Source organism: Gymnoscopelus microlampas (assembly GCF_963454915.1).
Source record: "Gymnoscopelus microlampas genome assembly, chromosome: 5".
Classification (NCBI taxonomy): Eukaryota; Metazoa; Chordata; class Actinopteri; order Myctophiformes; family Myctophidae; genus Gymnoscopelus; species Gymnoscopelus microlampas.
In genome coordinates this window covers 26702743-26723535 of record NC_139942.1, presented here as the reverse complement: position 1 = coordinate 26723535, position 20793 = coordinate 26702743, and the positions used below count along the sequence as shown (strand labels likewise).

Genomic DNA, 20793 nt, shown 5'->3' with positions numbered 1-20793 from the left:
TTATTAAACTTTTACGTAATATAACGGAACACAAACGACCCGTATGGTCGCGTAACAACCGTGGCTTCGGGCTTAAATACTTAATGTGTTGTTAGTGTGTACATTTATGGAGCAGAGAAGCCGTTAAGAAAAACTACAATGAACTCAGCATCAATCAAACAAGTCTCTGACCGTCTTGGTCCCAGACTAAAGTTATAGATTCAGTGGTGGAAAAAGTAATTAAATTCTTTACTTAAGTAAAAGTACCAATACTGCAATATAAAAATACTCCGTTACAGTAAACGTCCAGAATTAAAAATGTACTCGGGTGAAAGTACAAAAGTATTGGCATCAAAATGTACTTAAAGTACCAAAAGTAAAAGTACTAAATATTTGAAAATAGCCGATCTACAAGCTCACAAGGCGTCACGATGTTGTGAGCTTGTAGATCGGCTATTTTCAAATAGCCTAGGTATAAAATAGGGCTAAAGTGGTTAATGTATGTTTTATAATATCATAATTTATATCTGAAAAGTAAGAAGTTTTCAAATAATTGTAGTGGAGTAAAAGTACAATATTTGCCTCCGAGATGTAGTGGAGTAGAAGTAAAAGTATTGGAAATTGGGAAATACTCAAGTAAAGTACAAATACCTCAAAATTGTACTTAAGTACAGTACTTAAGTAAATGTAATTAGTTACTTTACACCACTGTAGATTATAAATGCACAGCGTCTATGGCAGGGTTAGATCTACAAACCCCTCACATATCAGTGAGAGTGTGGTTAGGTTTAGTCAGTGACCTGTGACCATTTGGAACAATGTTTGTTTGATGCGTTTCATCCTCGGTTGTAAAACAAGAATATTCCAAATGTTTGGTCCATTTGGTGTCATAATTCACAAACAGCCTTAAAACCCCAAATGCTTAACTAATAATAGTGCTAATTATCGGCGGATAAAAACGTGTGTTAATGATCAAACATTAGTAAAATACCTGGTGCAGCGTCTGAACCAACCGGCCGTTGTGCGAATGCGTCCTATTTAAAGTAAACCCGTATTCACGTCCGGTCTGGAGCCCCGCCTACTGGATCCGGTATGTGTTGAAACTAATGTACATACATGAACGCATCGTTTCCGTTTCCGTTTTCTGACCGGATCTTCATCCGGCAGACAATTGATCACAATCAGTTTTCAATCATCATCAACACTGATCACAGCTGATCGCAACAAGGTTGCGTGCGTGCGTGTGTGTGTGTGTGTGTGTGTGTGTGTGTGTGTGTGTGTGTGTGTGTGTGTGTGTGTGTGTGTGTGCGCGCGTGCGTGCGTGCGTGCGTGTGTGCGTGTGCGTGCGTGCGTGCGTGTGTAAGGTATTAAGGCAATAAAAAAAAGTGCCTTTTTATAAATAAATATTGTATTGTGTATAGCCCAGTGTTTCCCAAACGTTTTAGCTCGAGACCCTAAATGATACATCTCTCCCCAGGACCCAAGCTAGAGAAAATAGCAGATCTACAAGCTCTTGTAGATGGGCTATTTTCACTGCTTCTTAAACATTTGTTTTCTAATTCATGTAATATCTTTAACTCGTTTTTTTAATTATTCATTCATGAAATTATTTTTGAAAAATCATTGAATTTCGTCGCCTTGCTAAACTAATGGCCTACGTCAGTTTTTAAAGTTTTTCAGGAAAAAAAAAACTGATCCAAAACAAAACTATGATATTTCTTAATCATTTCACCCAAGATGTTTATAACAAATTATGACTATTTAAATGGAAACAACACTGTCTGTCAGTTATGTAACATAAGAGATTTAAATAGGTTTAAATAGGATTAAATCTGACTTTAAAAAAAAGCAAAAAACAGCAGGCATACATTTTCTCACTGTGTGCTTTGAACACAAACCACCACCAGAGGGCGACACCACTCCTTTAGAATCGGGCCTGCTTCATGTAGGACCCTACAGCCCTGGATCTCAAACTTTTTCTTGTCAAGGACCCCCACATTGATTCATATATGGCTGAGGACCCCCGTCTGAAAAGGTTTTGTGCCAGAAGAGAAGATCTAGTTCTATCTAGTTTGTTTTTAGTGATTCAAAACTTTCCAATATATTGTCGACATATTAAAAAATAATCTAAAAAAGCATGTGCAAATGTACTTTATTTATTTATTTATTGTTAAAGCTCACTACAAGCTCACAACATGTGAGCTTGTAGATAGGGTCTTTTAACTATTTTAGATTATAAGATTTCCTGTAGGTAAAAAGGGTTTATTTACCTGTGACCCGTAAAAGAAGAGTGGCAAAGGAGCTCTGTAGACTCAAATAAAATGTATAAAATAAAAGTATCATTAGTACGTTCACTATAGATCAAAACCTGCAGTGTGACATTTCTCCATAGACTGTTAGAATAGAAGAACAAAGCAGTGATCAGAGACAACAAGTCTATTTATACTGTGTCTTAGATCATCACCAACCCTCCACCACACATCACATCACATCACATCACATCACATCCACTGTCTCTCTGTTGTTCACTGCACTGTCCATCTATCACTATGAAGATATAAAGTACACTACAGTGTCCATCACTATAAAGATATAAAGTACACTACAGTGTCCATCACTATCAATATATAAAGAACACTACAGTACAATACAGTGTCCAGTGTAACTATAAAGACATAAAGTACACTACAGTGTCCATCACTATCAATATATAAAGTACACTACAGTACAATACAGTGTCCAGTGTAACTATAAAGACATAAAGTACACTACAGTACAATACAGTGTCCAGTGTAACTATAAAGACATAAAGTACACTACAACCCTACAAAAAGTTAAAAAAAAATACGAAGTAAATTACAGTGACACAATAAAGACAAAGTATACACTACATAAAGTACACTACAATGACACAATAAAGACATAAAGAACACTACAACCCTACAAAAAGTACCCAAATTGACCAATTGATATGCTGTGTTTGGATCCAGTGTGATTGGACATGAATATTGTAAGAAATCAGCTCTGCGTGGTCCTGGGCTCCGGTGATAGCGACAGTCTATTCACTGTCTCTGAGACGTTTGTCCCTCCCTCTTTAAGAACGTCCTCTAGTTTGTCTCTCATCTTGGACACACGGCTACAGTCACGTCTTCAAAGTACTTCAGAGGACGGACATTGCTGCTGACTGGGTGTGTAGATTCACTGATCGTTGAGAGGGAGGAGGTGTAACTGTGTAGAAATTTGATGTGATCCAATGAGAGCGAGAGCTGCTCCAGCTCAGCATGTCTCCTCCTCAGTTCAGTGACCTCCTGCTCCACACGCCTCCTCAGTTCTTCAGCACGACTCACTTCACGTTCCTGCTGGTCTCTGATCAGCTCCCTCACCTCATCTGAGCAAAACAGAAAACAAAAAACAAAACAAAAATACACAAAAAACAAAACAAAAATATAGCTGCAAGCAGCGATAATACGGGGCCAGGAGAGAGAAAGAGAAATGATAATTCCTTTAACAGGTCAGTTCATGAAAGTCCTTGCGGTCTTGTTTCCAATGAGGGCCTGTGAGCAATTAGGGGTTAAGAGTCTTGCTCAGGGACAAATTTCATTTCATCGACCCATTTGCTGACCTGGCCTGGAGTCGTACCTGGGGCAACCAGAGCCTCTGGCTCCCTAACCACTCAGCTATGGCCGCCCCTCAGAGAGAGAGAGAGAGAGAGAGAGAGAGAGAGAGAGAGAGAGAGAGATGGAAACGGAATAGATTGAAGATAGAAACGGAATAGATTGAAGAGACAGAGAGAGAGACATGGAAACGGAATAGATTGAAGAGAAAGACATGGAAACGGAATAGATTGAAGAGAGAGAGAGAGCCATGGAAACGGAATAGATTGAAGAGACAGAGAGAGAGACATGGAAACGGAATAGATTGAAGGGAAAGACATGGAAACGGAATAGATTGAAGAGAGAGAGAGAGAGAGCCATGGAAACGGAATAGATTGAGTCATGTTTTTTGCAATTCAACTTAAATGAGTCTGCATCAAGTGAGGCTTGAACCGGCAACCTTGCGGTCGTGAAGCACTCTTAGATAGCTGCAACACTACCTATAGTGCTATAGCTTTGTCCAGGCTGATGTTGTCTGTTGAGGATCACAAACTCTTGCCTTCTGTCATGACCCAAGCCCCTGTTTCACTAACACTAAGATCACTCGTTCACAAACCATTTACCAATGAAGAAATTGTACATCTCCTCAGAACCAAAACTAGTGAAAGTAGCCGATCTACAAGCTCACAAACCATTAAAAGTTGTCAGATTGTACATCGGCTATTTTCACAATGAAGTATGTTATACATTGAAAAAACATACTCTCATTGCTATCTGAAAAGTTGTGAGATTGTAGATCAGCTATTTTCACAATGAAGTATGTAAAAAACACTCAATTAAGTATTTCATGTTAACAATTGCAGATGTATTCATTGATAGTCATGTTGTGTGAAATGCAACTTAGATGAAGTCTGCACCAAGTGAGGCTTGAACCTGTGACCTTGAAGTTGTGAGACATACACTTAAGCGGGAAGCTATCTGACCAACAGACAATCCTCTGCAAAAAGAGATCACACTGACGATACAGTTTCACGCAAATAGCTGAAAAATCCTGGGTTTAAGTGTTTTTCAAACTGCTCAAGATTGCGGACAATCTAAGGGCGGTGCTTACTGGTCAACGTGATAGATGTGTTCCTCATTAGTCAAGGCACATGTGTAAGCAGGTCTAATGGCTGTCGGCCAAACGAGGCATGACTTTTGCCTGTTTAAAGTTTGCATTTTCAAAAAATTGCTATAGCGCCCCCGTTTGACCAATTGGAGTAAGATTGGTTTCAGTGATATTTGGAATGGCCCTTTACATTTCTGCAAAGTTTCAAAGAATGGTAAGTCTGCATGTATGTGTTAGGGGCAGATGAATAATTGTCATAAAACTGCAATATTCATTGGCTCATTAAAGCTTCATTTTTTCACTTATGGAAAATCCGCTGCAAACTTTTGTCGGCATAGGTCCAAAGTTCATGTGTAAAATGTTTCGTGCAAATTACTAAAAAATCCCAGGAGGAGATAGGTTTTAACTGTTTTTCATATAATTCAAAATGGTGGGAGATCTAAAGGTCAGAGGTCAAAAGTCAGAGTGTGAAAGTTGTTCAGCATGAGGAGACGCATATGTGTATTGAAGTTTCATGGCTGTAGGTCAAACAGGGCATGAGTTGTACCTGTTCAAAGTTGGCATTTTTCAATTGAGTGCTATAGCGCCACCTTTTGACGAAAGATTGTGAGATTTATTTTTTGACAGTTTTTCATGACCATCTATCATATGGCCGAGTTTCATAAAAAGCGTATGCACGGTTCAGCCAGAACTGCCAAAAGTGGCAGAAGAAGAAGAAATGGAATAATGCCAATAACAAAACGGGTCCATGCTGGAAGCCTGGCCCCGTAATAAAGAAAGCCTAGTATCCCAAGAAAGGCTTTGAGCCTGATGGCCTCAAAACCTTAAATAAGTCAGTAATTGAATATGAATAATTTAGGTACGATAAATTCTGATATGAATAATGGTCACCTCAGTGGCCCAATCTGATCACCTGGAAGATCACCCGTGATCAGGGTATTCTTGAAGAGGCCCAGAAGCAACTCTTGTGTAGGGCTGCAACGATTGATTATTTTCTTAGTGATTATTTTCTGGATAACTTTTTTGATGAATCAAATAATCAAGAAGCGTTTGCTTATATATATATATATTTTATATATCGTTGAATCAATTAACCACTTAAGCTTATGTCGGCACAATAGTGTCGTACAACAATACTGAAAATAGCAGATCTACAAGCTCACAATGCATCACAGTGTCTATTTTCTTTGTTAGTTTTTAAATAAATAAATAAAAAGTTTCACCTACAGTAAGACATGGTGAAACAATTGATTAATTAATCGATTATTTTATAAAGTTCTCGATTCTCGATTATTTTTGAGAATGGATTAAATTGAGCAATAGCGCCTTGCTCAGCCACACCTGCCTATCTCAGGCAGGCACTAGCCTTGAACATTAGAAGTGTGTTAGCCTCACAAAATCTAAATCAGCTTAAAAAAGCTGCTGTATATCGTAAGGCAAAGAGTTACACAGAACGGAAATATTGTAAATATACAGTAGGAGACATTCATTTTCAGGGTTAAAAATACATGGACACAGACAGTATGCTGTAGTACAAGACATGTGCAATGGTTTGAGACATCAGGATCAAAGAACATTTGTTTTTTAGTATAGGACTTGGCCCTTCAAGTCAGTGGAGCTAAACACACTCACAAAAAGCATGCAGCACGCTTAACAATATAAGAGGTATTATTAATGCTGATAAGACGTTAGGAAATGTGAACTTTGAGGTGTTTGATGGGTTCCTGCCATACTGAAGTGTGTTAAGACTTAAATAATTATAAATCAGATTAGGCTATTTGAAAACTTTAACTATCCTTTAAGCTTATAAGACAGATGAAGGTTGAACTTGATTGTCTACAACATGGCAATATAAAACAGGCATATCAAATGTAGTTTGACATCAATTTCAGTATTTCATAGTTATTTTAATAGGCTCCTGAACCGCCAGTTTTCATGGTTTCCCATGTAATTAATATCTATATATTAATTGAAATTCTAAACATTTAAACTCAATAGTACTTATGTACAATATTTCACAAAAATATATTGTGGGGAAAATACAGTGTAAATGCAACCAGAATGCAGCTTTAATCTTAGTTTACATTTCTACACAGTGATGTTCAACTTGTTTGCCAAGGCACTGGTTTGCAATGGAATGAGTTCAGCTATGCCTACAAAAGAAGTTAAACATTTATCATATAATAATATTTGTTTAAAAAATAAATAATTTGTGCAGTCACAGCTGATGCAATTCACTATTTGTTCAGCAAATTAATGTTAGCTTCTGTTTGCGTGTACGTGGCTTCGTGTGTAAGGTGTAATTTGTGAATGGTGCGCATCATGACATGTTAACAACTGGTGACAGAACTTGAATGTCATGTATGACTCATATAGTCTCACATGTATTCTGTTTGTAATCAGTAGTAACTGGGAGTGTTGCAGTGGTCCACATACGATAATATGATAAAACAACAATAAAACAATAATCACGACATCCAATGATTAATTTTTCTTTTAAGCAAAATAGTTCTTTGCCCATTTTTGCTTAACTAAAATCTTGATACTGATATAACTCAGGGGCACCTGCCCTGCTAAACCACAGCAGCATTCTGGGATTTTAATCATCCCTCCATTCCATGTCTTGTAGGCTTATTTTTCATCACCGAGCACTTAACTTTTAATGAAGGGGTAAAACATCGTTTTGTTTTATGGTGTCTCCATAATACAAAATAAATACTGCTTCAATGTTAGCATTCCCGTTAAAACAAAATGCTAAATCTTTGTTTTGTTTTAAAAAGAATGAGATTCTTTTAGGGTAGCTGAGAAACTCTTCCCACAACGTGACAAGCACCTAGCTAAGAACAATAGAAAACATATTATGTACGTGTCGTGTTGACATGAACACAGTTTATGATCATTATCAGAGGTGTATCTGACTTACAGACACATTGCTTAGGCCTACTGTGTATGTGGCTGGGTATTTAATCCTTTTTTTTCACGATGGGTTCCCAGATTGGTGGCTGGGTGACAGAAGTGGAAAACATACAGAGGGAGGGTGTAGTGAGTCTGCTCTAACCCTAGGTGGCGCACTGAGCTCATGATGCGCAGCAAGCAGCCTCAACTCCCAACCATCACCACCACACCATCAAGGTTCTTCCAACCTGCAGTCTCCTTTGCCTGCTTCTTTGTACATTGTGAAAGCTGAACTCTTTCTTTGTGGCTCAGCCCCGTCCCTTGTCCCGACTCCACGCCATGCCCCATCCAATCCCCTGCCTTCCTGGGCCCCGCTGTGCAATCCCATTTCTTTCAGGGCCCTCCAAGCCAATCGGAGGCCTCCTTGAATGCTAGGAGTAGATGGTAATGACCTCTCGACCACCACCGCGGACCAATAGGACCCGGTCTAGGCCGTCCATCAGAACCTCCAGAAACTCCATGTCTGAGAGAGACATTCTGGTTAAAGAAAACACTCAAAACACTCAGTACATGGATATACAGTATACATGCATTACATTTGTTCTAATATATCTATTTTAATCAACTTCTCATGTCATGGTTCTAGCAGGTGAGTTTATTTGTGTGGCTCCATTACTGACAGCAGACAGCGACACAGTAAATAAACCTTGCTATTATTGCTCTTTCCATCAGTAGCACAACCACGGGTGCACAATTGTTTTTTATGTGTAGCATACATACATCTATGTTATGTATACAGTCAAAAAGTGAGTGTGTGTAAAAGTGTACCTTGAAGGGGCACAAGCACATAACAGACAACCAATCGCCTGATGGTTTGGGTGACTGATTGATTGATTGATTGACTGATTGAATAAGGATACAGTTCTCGTCCCCTCCCTTGTTCTTTGGTGGTCCCGGCATGTTGAGCAAGACCAGCTGTGCAGTCTGGGACTTGTTGACTATTACTTCATTCAGCTTGACCGCAGTGTGCATCCTCCTTACATTGGTCTGGTTGCTATGTGAAACCAACAGCATCCATAACGGTGAATAATACTGAACCGTTTACATACTGTACACGCAAGAGGATAAATATCGACATGACACTCTGAAAGAAATCTGGAGGAACGGGAAAATGGAAAAAAACTTGACGATCTTGGAGGTTTAATCAGTGTTTTCTAACTCCGAGATTCTCAGAGTTAAAGGGGGTTTAAGTGATATATCTTGTTAAATTAAGTGCTTAATAGCTCCATATTCCGATAGTAATCATTGCTATAGAGTGTTTGTTCAGTAACAAGAGGTCTCCCTGTCTCACCAGTACTTTAGTGAACACAAAATATATATTTTAGGTCAGATGAAAATGGAAGTGATGAAACAAAAACAAAAGAATTAGCAGATAACTGGAACTGGAACACTATAAATTTGAAGCTGATTGTCTTTGTAGTCTTCTCTCTTGATTGAATAAAATTGCTATCTCAACCTGAAAACATATTTTCTGTTTACTAAAGAGCTGGAGAGATAGCAAGACCCCTGTTACTTTAGTTTTTTACAAAAACATATCACTTACAGTACACCCCCTTCTAGATTAACACTGGGGATTTTACAGTGTAAAGGGTTGATCATCATCTGGAAAACACACAGCTTCAACTGTCATGTGCAAGCAGAGGTAGGGGCTAATCAATAAAGCAGACTTCATTCATGACAGGGTTTTACAATGGCATGCGCTAGGAAGGCAGGAGAGAGATGGAAATGTGATGCACACAAACACACATGCATGTGCACGTGCACGCATGCGTCTACGACTACGAGCACACTAATACCAAATTGTAATCTTCGTTGTACGATGGTGTTGCATACTGAAAATAGCTGATTTATAATAAGTTCACAACGCGTCACAGGTTGTGAGCTAATAGATAGGCTATTTTTGGCATGTGACACCATCGTACTCTGAAGTATATATCGGGCTTAACAAATAGACAGATAGAGGACATGCTCATGCAAAATAACAAAAGTTAAGGGAAATGTGACTTACAGATTCTCCCACTCTCTAGACAGGGGGAACAAAGCACAAAACGTCTTACCATTGATGTTCCAACTAGGCCCATCAACGACAATTATGAGCACATCTGTGGTATACTGGTATCGCACCAGTACTTAAAATGTATCTGTTTATGATAAACACTAAATAAGTCGCTCATGAAGGGATGGCAGGGTCAATTTAACAGATTTCTTGAAAAGGTTTTCTTCAGCTCCACAGACCCATTAATATTCTTTATCGGCTATATGTAATGTAGTAGACAATTGTATAAAACTAAAACACACACACAACCTGATGAACACAATACATTTAGGGATACATTAATTATACCACCAACACAACAATGAAATGACAGCAGATGATTTTTACACAACAGTTCTTAAAATCGCCAGGGGAGGTCACTGTAGCCCTATGAAAGTTGTACTGGACAAAGCAAAATGTGTCTTAATGTGACTCTGAAAGTTTACAAATTATTTAGAAAAGGACTATTTTGCTTTCATGAAGTTGATGCAAGATGCAGAAATTACAGTACAATTCTGTGCTAAATAAATTTGAAGTTGTATTATTATTGGTGTTGTTAAAACTACTATCCAATACTATACTTCTTTACACACTGTTTATTAGCTACACGGTAAAATCTGTTTATTTATCCATTTGTAACTTTGAGAATTAAATCAACACTTTTACTGTGTACAGTACTTGTACTTACGGTTTCATACTGAAGATGTCTTTAACTACCATGCTGCTCTCTCTCTGCCTGTTCCGTTCGCTAATCAGTTTGTCTTTGGTCCAGGTCATGTGGACACGATCTGGAGTGGCTGCGGCCTTGTCGTTCATCGCTGAGTGGGACGCAGTGTTTCGGTCATGGATCAGCTGGGCCTATCGGAACACAGGGTGGGCATGTCATCTGTGAACTGCTAGCTGTATGCCAACCGATCTGTGAAACGCTGTCCATCTGACCACAGCAACGCTAGTGCCCACTGGCCAGTCTGGTCAAACCGTTTCTATTCGAGGCTCTGGAAGCGCTATATTTATATATCGTTGCTGTCGGTCAGAAACCTTGTATCTCCATATTTCAACTTTTTATGTTTTTTCATAAATGAATTCCCTACTTTGTCATACTACATACAGTGTCACACAAAAGTAGCAAAAATGTAACCAATGAAATGTATTAACAAGAGCTCATAAATCAAGAGTACATAAATCATAGCTACATTGGATCCACTGGAACACAGGTTCTTTTTTTCCATTTTCTGCAAAGTAACAGTTTTGGGCAAACAAGGTTTTCACCGACAGCGACAATATTTGTTTCTGTGACCAGGAAAATGCAACCCAGGCAAATAGGGTCAAAAGCTTCACTGGGGATCATAGATAGTCATGATGGAAAAGTACAAGCAAGGTGGAAAACAAATCCCGTGGATGCTTTTAGGACAAACAAAGGCAGTAAGAGTGATATGAAGGGATGGTTGCTATGGAGACTGGGACAGAAAACTCTCTTTCCATACCGAGCTAACCTTTGAAAAACCAAACAACAACAAGCACACAGCAAATTAAGAAAGGAGTAAAGGTGCCCAGCAAAAGAATACAAATAATATGAGCTAGCTTTGTGAATGGAAGGCAGCAAGTGACTGCTTAATGCTAATACTACTTATGCAACTACTACTAGTACTTCTACCATCACCAAATATTCCTCTCTTAGTATACAAGCTGCTGCCAAAGCCATCGTATCCCTACTAAGATGCACAATGAGCACAAATTTAACTGACAAAATAAGTGTTATTTTGTCAGTTAAGTGTTTTCCTCTGGCAGCAGCTTTCATTTGCTGTGTGTCAGACCATGTCAGCATCTACAATGGAGCAATGGATACAAGGAAGACAACAAATGGAGGTAAGAACTCTGAACTAGGAGCCAAGAACTGGAAAGTTTTTGTCCTCTAAGCTGGACAGATTAACAAGAAGAGGACTGTGTCATCAACTGAGGGACCTTAGAATTCAGCCTGACTGAGCGTGTTTTGTACTCCCCAGATCAGCTTCACACAACGGCACTGTCCTCTTGTCTACCACATGTGTCCATCACCTTGTCACTTTCCAGTTCTGTAACACACAGGCTTCGCCCTCTAATGCTCCAATGGCTTCTAAACTAATGTCCGTTTCGGTTGAGAAACACACACAGTGGCCATTTTGCTGCAAAATGGCCACTGTTTGTTTATGGTCAACAAAGCCATTATTAGAGGGCTCTGTCTGTGCTCAAAGAACAATAGATATGATAAGTAACTATCATCCTTAGCAGCCATGATGAGGAGTGAGAATGAAGGGATGGATGTAAGGATGGAGCAATGGCATCATGGTCAGCTACTATGGGATGTCTAGTTGCCATGGCTACCTCATCCTCCTGTACGTACACCCTGGGGACCTGCAGGGTGTTGGGGGGAGTAGGTATGTCAACGTCTGATGACCTCTTCCTCTTAATGGAGCTCCGCGATTCATCTGTGATGCTTTGAATCTGAGCACAATGTCCAACCACAATTCAAGCAGCAAGGTGGGGAGCAGAGTTCAAAGGTCAATAAAAAACAGAAAATACTGTTCCTGAAGAAACAGTGTGGACTTGCTATGTTGGTAGCCAGTATGCAGTAGTTAGAATGTTGGTAGTGTTAATCATTAACAGTGTTGATGTTAGTGTTAAGAGTGTTGATTATTAATGTTTAGGAATGTCTATTATGGGTGTTACAAGTGTTCATAGTGTTAAGCATTAGTAGTGTGTTAAGGGTGTTGATAGTGTTAAGTAGTGTTATAAAAGTAGTTTTTTAGGGTAAACAGGTGGTTGCTGAGATAAAACAGTGGTTGGTAAGGTCCAATAGGCAGTTGCTAGGGTAAAACAGGTGGTTGCTACGGTAAAGCAGTCGTTGCTAGGGTAAAGCAGTCATTGCTATGGACCAATAGGCAGTTACTAAGGTATATTATTTGGTTGCTAGGGTAAAACAGGTGGTTGCACAGGTCTAATAGGCGGTTGCTGGGGTAAAACTGGTGGTTGCTAAGGTCAAATTGGTCATTGCTAATGTGAAATTGGATGTTGCTAAGGTAAAACAGGGGTTCCTATAGATCACCGAAGTCTGACATCACTGCCGCTAGAGGGTGCTATCCCCCTGGGTTACAGCATTATTTTTTGTATTGGAATTCCCAATCTTATTTCTTTTTGGAACACAGTTGTTCCTTATATGACGCTATCGAAGATTTGCCTATGGGAATTCCAAAACAAACAATAACACCGTGACCAAGAGGTAGTGGAAGTGACGTAGGGACTTCGGTACTCTATAGTAAAACTACCTTAGTAAAAATACCTTTTGACTATACTGTACCTTTAAGAGATCGACCTAATTTTACACATGGGGAAAGTGGCAGGTGCCTTTAATTAGTGGGAGGAACATGAGTCTGTTGAAATTGCCAAAAAGTATACATTGCACATCTTGGTTATTAGATCTTAGCATTCAAGAGATTTGTGTGAAAGTCTAAAGAAATTGGCCATAGCGAGTTTATGAACATTAATAAAAGTTTGTATGATTTCATCTGGCTCCACTGCATTTCCCCATTGAAACTAATGGGATTGGGCAATGAAAAGCTAAATATCTAAAAAAAGTACAAAAGATAAGGCGTTCGGGCGCAGTGGTAAAGTGCCTGCCCAACACCGCAGAGGCTGGGGGTACAAATCCACTCAAAAACAGGCAAATAGTTGACTGGTGACCATTTCACAATATGAGTGTTTAAGAATTACCTGATGATCTGTATGGAATATTTGAAAAGCTACTATTTTATAAGTGAGGATTAATATAAAAAATGTAGTCAGTAATTTCATGCCGTTTATATGTATATGAGTTGTGTGCGTGATTGCATGTGTGATGTGTACATGTTAATTGTTATACTGTTTACCTCTCTCTCCCTCTCATTACGAGACAGCTGCATCTGCTTGAGCATCTGAGACCTCTGCTCCATGACCAGAGTCTTCTCATAGGTGAACGCTGAGATGTCACTGTCATGCTGAAAGAGATCATACCGGAAATACATTACCATGCTTTTAAGCTGAATTTATACCCCATCGCACCACAGCCTTTATTAGACAGAATTCATTAGACAGAAATGCCTGAATACTTTATTAGACAGAAATGTAAACAGCACGAGGTACAGTCAGGCATTTGAGCTAAAAGGATAACACAAAAAAGTCAGCCATTCATTTATCAGGTGAATGATTTGATGAATTAATTCATGCACTCTTATTATTCACTTAAGCCCTACATACTTCGCGTATGATGAATGACATAAATAGCCAATCTACAAGCTCACAGATTGGCTTGCAGATTGGCTATTTTCAACATTTTTGAAAATGTTTGGAAAATATGATGACCCAAGATATAGGCTCAAGATAGGGACACCAGGTTGAAAATAGTTAAGGGAGTGAAATTAAGTTGTAGAGAATGAATTTGATGAATGATTGTCACGTTTATGGGAATGAGTGTCTTTGACACACAAACACACACAGCGTGACACACATGCGGACGAACAGAGCCTTACCATCTCCACCACCTCCACCTCTGCAGGTAGACGCAGCTGATAGAGGAACATCTGGAGATCTTTCTTCATTTGGATGGAGTTGTCGTTCATCTGCGCCACGGTGAAGATACGCATCTTACACTTCCTCCACGTCTGGGGTGTGTGTGTGTGTGTGTGTGTGGGGGGGGGGGGGGGGGGTTGACAAAAGAGAGAAAGTGGATGAAATCCTAGGCTGATTTTGTAGTTTGTTTTCCAGTTCAGACTAAAAACTACAGGCCAAATTACACACACACACCTTGTGTTGTGTGAGCAGGAAGGGCAGCAGCATGAGCAGTCCTCCGTCCTGTACAATCCACCACACATCTATCGTTCCCTCCCTCAGGCGCTCTTGGCTGGCAGGGAAACGGTCAATGTTCTTAGCAACAAGCAGCGCTTGTTGTGCCGATGTGGTCTCTCTTATTGTCTCTGGAAGTAGCAATAACAGAGAATGTAGGGAGAAAGGATTCCAATGAAGGAAATCAAAGGAAGGGTCTTAGGATAGATTTCTGGCAGCCACAACCACCTCAAAAAGATCAAAACACATATTTGAACAAATATTTAAACCTCTTCCTTCACTGGCATTGTAGTGAAAAATACAAGAAAAAAGCAAAGTAAATATATGTTTTTGTAGATTAGATTAGATTAGATTAGTTATCATTATTTCTATTGTAGCTGTTTTTTGTTATGTATATATATGTATTATTATTATTTTATGGAAAATAACTGAGGGTATGATGATTTCATAGAACAAAAGACAAAGATTGAACTTGTATTTGTGCTGGGGGGGAGGCATGGGGCAATGAAATGTTTTTAATGTTGAAAAAAAAAAAGATTAAAAAAAAAGAAGAAACAAACCTATAAAGTTTTTCCAGGGGTAGGTGTCCTGGGCCTGCCTCCAGCCTGCTGGCCATGCCATCAGCACAGAGTTGTGCTTCATTCCTCCAAGGCCTGCTGACTGGATGAGGTGAGAGAAGCCATCTCGCAGGTTGGATGAAACCACCACATGGCAGAATCCTTTAGTGCGCTCTGCAGCCATGGCCGCCTTCAGGTTCTGGAAGGAAACAGAAGAACAAAAAAAGACTGGTGAGAAGAAGATGAAGGAAGGAAAAAAATGAAGAGAAGGGAAAGACATTTAGGGAGGATGGAGAAGAGGTAGAGTTGGGCAGCTTTGAGGGAAGGGAGCAAGGGGAGAGGGGACAAAGGTGACAGGAGGCAAGGGGCGAGAGAAAGGGAAAGAAGAGAAAGGAGAGGGAGCAGGGGGTGGAGGAGGAAAGAGGAAACGTGAGGAAGGGAGTGGGGTGTGGAGGGGAGGAAAACAAAACAATAACTTATTTTGTGTTATCCTTTGTATCCTAGTGTTTTACTGTACTGCTGTAGTGTTTCAAACTCCTAATAAAGTATCCAATCAATCAATCAATCAATCAATCAAACTAACCTGTTCTCCCGTCTTGGCGTCGCTCCCTCTGGTCATATAAGTCCCCTCCAGGACAGAGGAGACTATGGTCAGTCCCTTCCCTGCTTTGAGCTGAGTTGTGAAGGAGAGGAGGTGAGGATGTTTCACACCCATATCTGAGTCCAGCTTACACAGCACCAACAGCTGGGGCCTGGAGGTCAACAATGAAAACAAATCATAATAATGTTCTCATCAACTATAAATCAACTACACACACACACACACAAACTGACCTCCAGTTCTTGGTGTGCGGTTGGGCCTCCTCCAGGCGTATAAGGGCATAGCGTGCTGCGTTGAGAGACAGGCCTCTGATGCCATCCCCCCACGCCTTCTCTGCCCTGAGACAGAAGGTGCAGGTTCATAATTCACCCATCTTTCGACAACATGTGACTTCTGATCTACTAGCACTGGCTCACATCTCCAATAGTATCTACAGCTCACACAGTATAAATTAGGCTTAAATGCCCAGCAAAACTCACCCTCTGTACTCAATATACTTGTAGATACAGCTTGCTATCATCATGGCAACCAAGGCGTAGTACCAAGAAGAGATGAACATGAGGGAGAGACACAGGCTCATGCCCAGGAAGGACAAAGTCCTACGGAAAAAGCACACACAAAAAGCTTCAGGTTGACTGTGGACGGCTATAACTTGACTGACAGATTGTCATAGTTAAAATATTATTACAACAAACAAATTGAAACATAAATGTTCACACTAGTAAGTATTACAAACTTGGACAAGGATGCTGCTAGTTGGTCTTAAAGCCTTATCATTATTTGTATAAATCAAACTAAAATCTATTGTGAGTAACAGTGTAGAGCAGGGGTTGGCAACGTTTTTGACATGAAGCGCCATGCTTTTATTTTCTTGATAGTCAGTGTGCCATATCAACATCACATTTTATTATGACGCCACATCCAAATAAAATATTTCCAACAGGTTTTGATTCTCATATTCATGACTTTTCTTCTTCTTTTGAAATATTTTCTTTAACATCAGGACATTGTACTGATGATTAGACTGTAGAATTCTGTGCAGGATGTAATTTGCACACAGATGCGAGGGGACTTGATTTAATTGACATTTAAAAAGAAAAAAATACCCTCTCTCACACTTATGCCAGTGATCACCCTCCCCTGTGCCAATGTTGGCACCCGTGCCTAAGGTTGCCTACCCCTGGTGTAGAGAGTGAACATGTTACAAAGCTCAACCTACCAGTGATAGAACTTGAAGCGAGGTCTCCAGTTTGGTGTCCGCAGCAACGTCTGAATAGCACAGGCCAGATTAACAAACAGATAGCACATCAGGAAGAACCTGAAAACACACACACACACACACACACACACACACACACACACACACACACACACACACACACACACACACACACACACACACACACACACACACACACACACACACACACACACACACACACACACACACACACGATCACCAATAGCCGAGATTGATTAATAGACAAGGGAAGAAAAAACAATTAAACCATCAACAGTACTGTGATAGCAGCTGTTAGCTTCCATCTTTTCATTGTAAGGCTAGTCCACACCAATGATTCCCGATGCAACGAGTTGCAACTTGCAACCACTTGCAACAGTATTCCAAAACTGCACCGACCTGCAATGGTGCAATTCAACCCATTGCATAATATGTCATAATTGTGTTTCCTTTGCTTGATGTTCTGTGTAAAGCACATCGAATTGCCTTGTTGTTGAAATGTGCTATACAAATAAAACTGCCTTGCCTTGCCCCGGCAATTTCTCTCTGCACCATATTGCAACGGCTTTGTTGCATTGCGAATCATTATGGGTTCAGTTTCATTTGAATAAATCATTTACATGGAAAGGATGGGCGCCACAGCGTCCAGTGAAGCGATGAGGATTCCTATCTCACAGATCCCAGTAGTCAGCAACAGAGCCCACGTTGGCTCCCCGTTGGCCTTCCCATGTCCAAACACCTGAGAGAGACAATGAGAGAAAGGACAGTGGGATTTAACTTGTGCATGAAAGCCCTCCCATACTGTAGGCCAATACCAACCTTCCCCTCCAGCCCGCACCCCCCCCCCCCCCCCATCTTCCCATCCCTTCCTACCTGAAAGCCCAACCATTACCAATCCACCATCCCTTGCATACTGTACCCCCCATACGCTCTGCATACCCCTGAACACACCACCCATACCCTCCATCTTCCCAGCTTCCATACCAAGCAGTTCCTACCTGTGCCTTGTATATTTAATATTTAATATTTTGTTGTATTGTGTCTGCCTGTTGTAATATCGACATCAATGAAAATGAGGGTACTCCCCTCAATGTATTCCCGAAATAAATAAAGGTTGAATGAATAATAATACGTTTTCCTAATGAGACCTGGTGGTGGTAAATAAAGAATCTATTCTTAATTGTCCTGCTTAATAACATACACACTCATCACATAGACAGACAGACACACACCTGTAGAAACGGGACAATGCCATCACGCGCTATAGCCTGCAGTAGTCGGGGGGCACCAGTAAGGCTCTGAAGCCCCGCCCCACAACAGGAGAAGAATGAGCCAATCACAATCACCCAGGGTGATGGCCAGGCTAACGTTCCAATCACAAGGTTCTTCTTTACCGAGTCACCAAATCTGGAACACACACAGACACACACGCACAGACGCACGCACACACACAATAAGATGATAAGTCATCTAAAGGCAATAGAATGAAAATATAATAACATCATTATGACGATTTGGCTGACATTTATCTGACTGCTCTTATTCCTTATTCCTTTATTCACAAAGAGAAATCCTGTTATGATTTTGTGTGTGAAAGCAAATTTGATACGATTATGTTTTATCCTTTTGATAGATATGTACAGCTACATTTTTGTCAATAAAAATGTCAAGCAATCAATCAAATGATAATTGTTGTGAACTCTCTATAACCTGGGATAATCCAACCCAGCTTGTCTGGTTATACAATGTTAATCTTATTACAGTCTCAGGGATGTACTGAGGTGTGTGTCTCTGTCTGTCTGTCTGTCTGTCTGTCTGTCTGTCTGTCTGTCTGTCTGTCTGTCTGTCTGTCTGTCTGTCTGTCTGTCTGTCTGTCTGTCTGTCTGTCTGTCTGTCTGCCTGCCTGCCTGCCTGCCTGCCTGCCTGCCTGCCTGCCTGCCTGCCTGCCAGCCTGCCTGCCTGCCTGCCTGCCAGCCTGCCTGCCTGCCTGCCTGCCTGCCTGTCTGTCTGTCTGTCTGACTTTGTTCATTGACATACATATCACCACAGCCAAACCCATGTGACCATTGACGCCATAGCAGCTGCTCACCACTGGAACCATATGCAGCATTAACCATAACAACAATAATAATTAACCTATGCCCGTCATGATAGACGGTTGAGACTTAGGCACATTGTACACTTTTATAATGAAGAATCACTAATAATCACAATAAACTAACATCTAACTCAACCTTGCATTTCATACCGTGCATACAAAACACATAAGAGTAATGTATGAGTATCGACATATCATGACATATCATGTCCACATGACCGTCAATGCACATACTGTGAGATAGACCTCATTCACAATTGCTTTTATCATGTGCCAATTCAACTCACGCTGACAGTAACATTTATGTACAAACACAATATTTTATAACTAAAAGCTTAATATGACTCCAGCTGGACTCATAATGCAGTATAATGGGTTATTTTGTGCTTCCTGTCTATTTCAGATCCTCATAAACCAGATCGAGGACATTGAACATCTAAGGTATGTGGCAACAGAGCTTCTGTCCCAGAAATGCAGAAAACACGGATGCATGTTCAGAACTGAAACAGCCTTTTCACGCCAAATGAACCACAATGCTCTGTCGTGCAAAGATGTCGACCTCATCACTACTGAACACAATAATCCATTTTCTATGTCAAGATTATTTTCTGCAACTCAACTTACTATAACTCATTTGATTTAGCGCTCTGGAACACGTCACATGGACCAATAGAAAACATAAAGAGGGGGCAGCAGTGGCTCAGGAGGTAAAGCGGATTTCTAGGAACCAGAGGGTTCCGGTTCGATACCCAACTTCTCCTGGCTTCTTGTGTCAAAGTGTCCTTGAGCAAGGCACTGAACCACTAACCTCTCCCGATGAGCAGGTTAGTGAATGGGTGAATATTAAAGTGCTGTGAATATTAAAGTGCTGTGGATAAAGTCACTGTAAATGCAGACTATTTGGTGTAAAGGAGTAATTGACCGAATGCATTGAAATGGCGGCCTCTTCTCTGAATGTCATTTAATAACGGCTCTCACAGGGTTAACAGGCAAATTCATACTTCATCAAACAACTGTGTTGTGTCAATAATTAAGAATCGAGAAGGTTTTATTTGTCACTGACTTAAACAAGCAGCAGAATGTTTTTTGGGACTTTCAGTTGTACGACAAAACAATGTACTTTCAACTGAAAAAAGTATCAATGTCGTTTTGGTCGTTCGACCAAAGTGTGAAAGCACAGAGGTTATAAAATGTGTAAAGCTCTCACTTACTTGTCTCTTAACACCACTCCTTCAATACAAGCCCCGAACAGCACCACACAGGATATATCTACAAGAAGATACAGTTAAGAAAGAAATATATACTGTATACAATACACTGTGTTACGCAGAGGCTCTCACACACACACACACACACACACACACACACACACACACACACACACACACACACACACGTGCACACACACACACACACACACACACACACACGTGCACACACGGAGGATACAGATGAAGGAGGTGGTGGCGATGGCCATTATAGTCCCTATAGGAATAGACCTCTGGGCATCTCTCAGATCACCTGACCTGTTGGAACCAGCCATTATACCTAGAAAAACACACGCACGCACGCACACACACACACACAAATCACAAGTCAATGACGGCAGTAGCTGAGTGAGTGGGTATAAAGGCCGTTGGTTAATCAGAAGGTCAGCGGTTCGCCCACAGCACGCCCAGTCTAAGTATCCAATGAGTTAACCCCTAACTGCTTCCCAGGCGCTGTATTAATGCCACTTCCCCACTGCTCCTAATAGTTCGGATAGGTAACTGC

General features: G+C 40.5%; 1 protein-coding gene across 5 annotated transcripts in view; it reads right to left on the bottom strand.

Annotated features, from left to right (window-relative positions):
- Positions 1–5716: 5716 nt before the first annotated feature.
- Positions 5717–20793, bottom strand: part of LOC311045305 (solute carrier family 12 member 7-like) — a 37291-nt gene continuing 22214 nt past the window's right edge. For 2 of the 5 annotated variants that reach the window (XM_084057132.1, XM_084057131.1), the window contains exons 11-26: positions 20470–20568; positions 20232–20289; positions 18155–18329; positions 17543–17661; positions 16902–17000; positions 16162–16281; positions 15916–16020; positions 15665–15833; positions 15085–15280; positions 14486–14655; positions 14212–14343; positions 13573–13680; positions 10359–10528; positions 9644–9658; positions 8496–8629; positions 5717–8098 (exon numbers count right to left, since the gene is read on the bottom strand). In XM_084057132.1, the coding sequence (XP_083913258.1) occupies positions 8007–8098; positions 8496–8629; positions 9644–9658; positions 10359–10528; positions 13573–13680; positions 14212–14343; positions 14486–14655; positions 15085–15280; positions 15665–15833; positions 15916–16020; positions 16162–16281; positions 16902–17000; positions 17543–17661; positions 18155–18329; positions 20232–20289; positions 20470–20568 (1961 nt within the window). In that variant the 3' untranslated portion in view covers positions 5717–8006. Of the gene's footprint in view, positions 8099–8495; positions 8630–9643; positions 9659–10358; positions 10529–11860; positions 12152–13572; positions 13681–14211; positions 14344–14485; positions 14656–15084; positions 15281–15664; positions 15834–15915; positions 16021–16161; positions 16282–16901; positions 17001–17542; positions 17662–18154; positions 18330–20231; positions 20290–20469; positions 20569–20793 lie in introns of those variants that run through there. The other 3 variants (XM_084057130.1, XM_084057133.1, XM_084057134.1) reach the window with 3 other exon arrangements.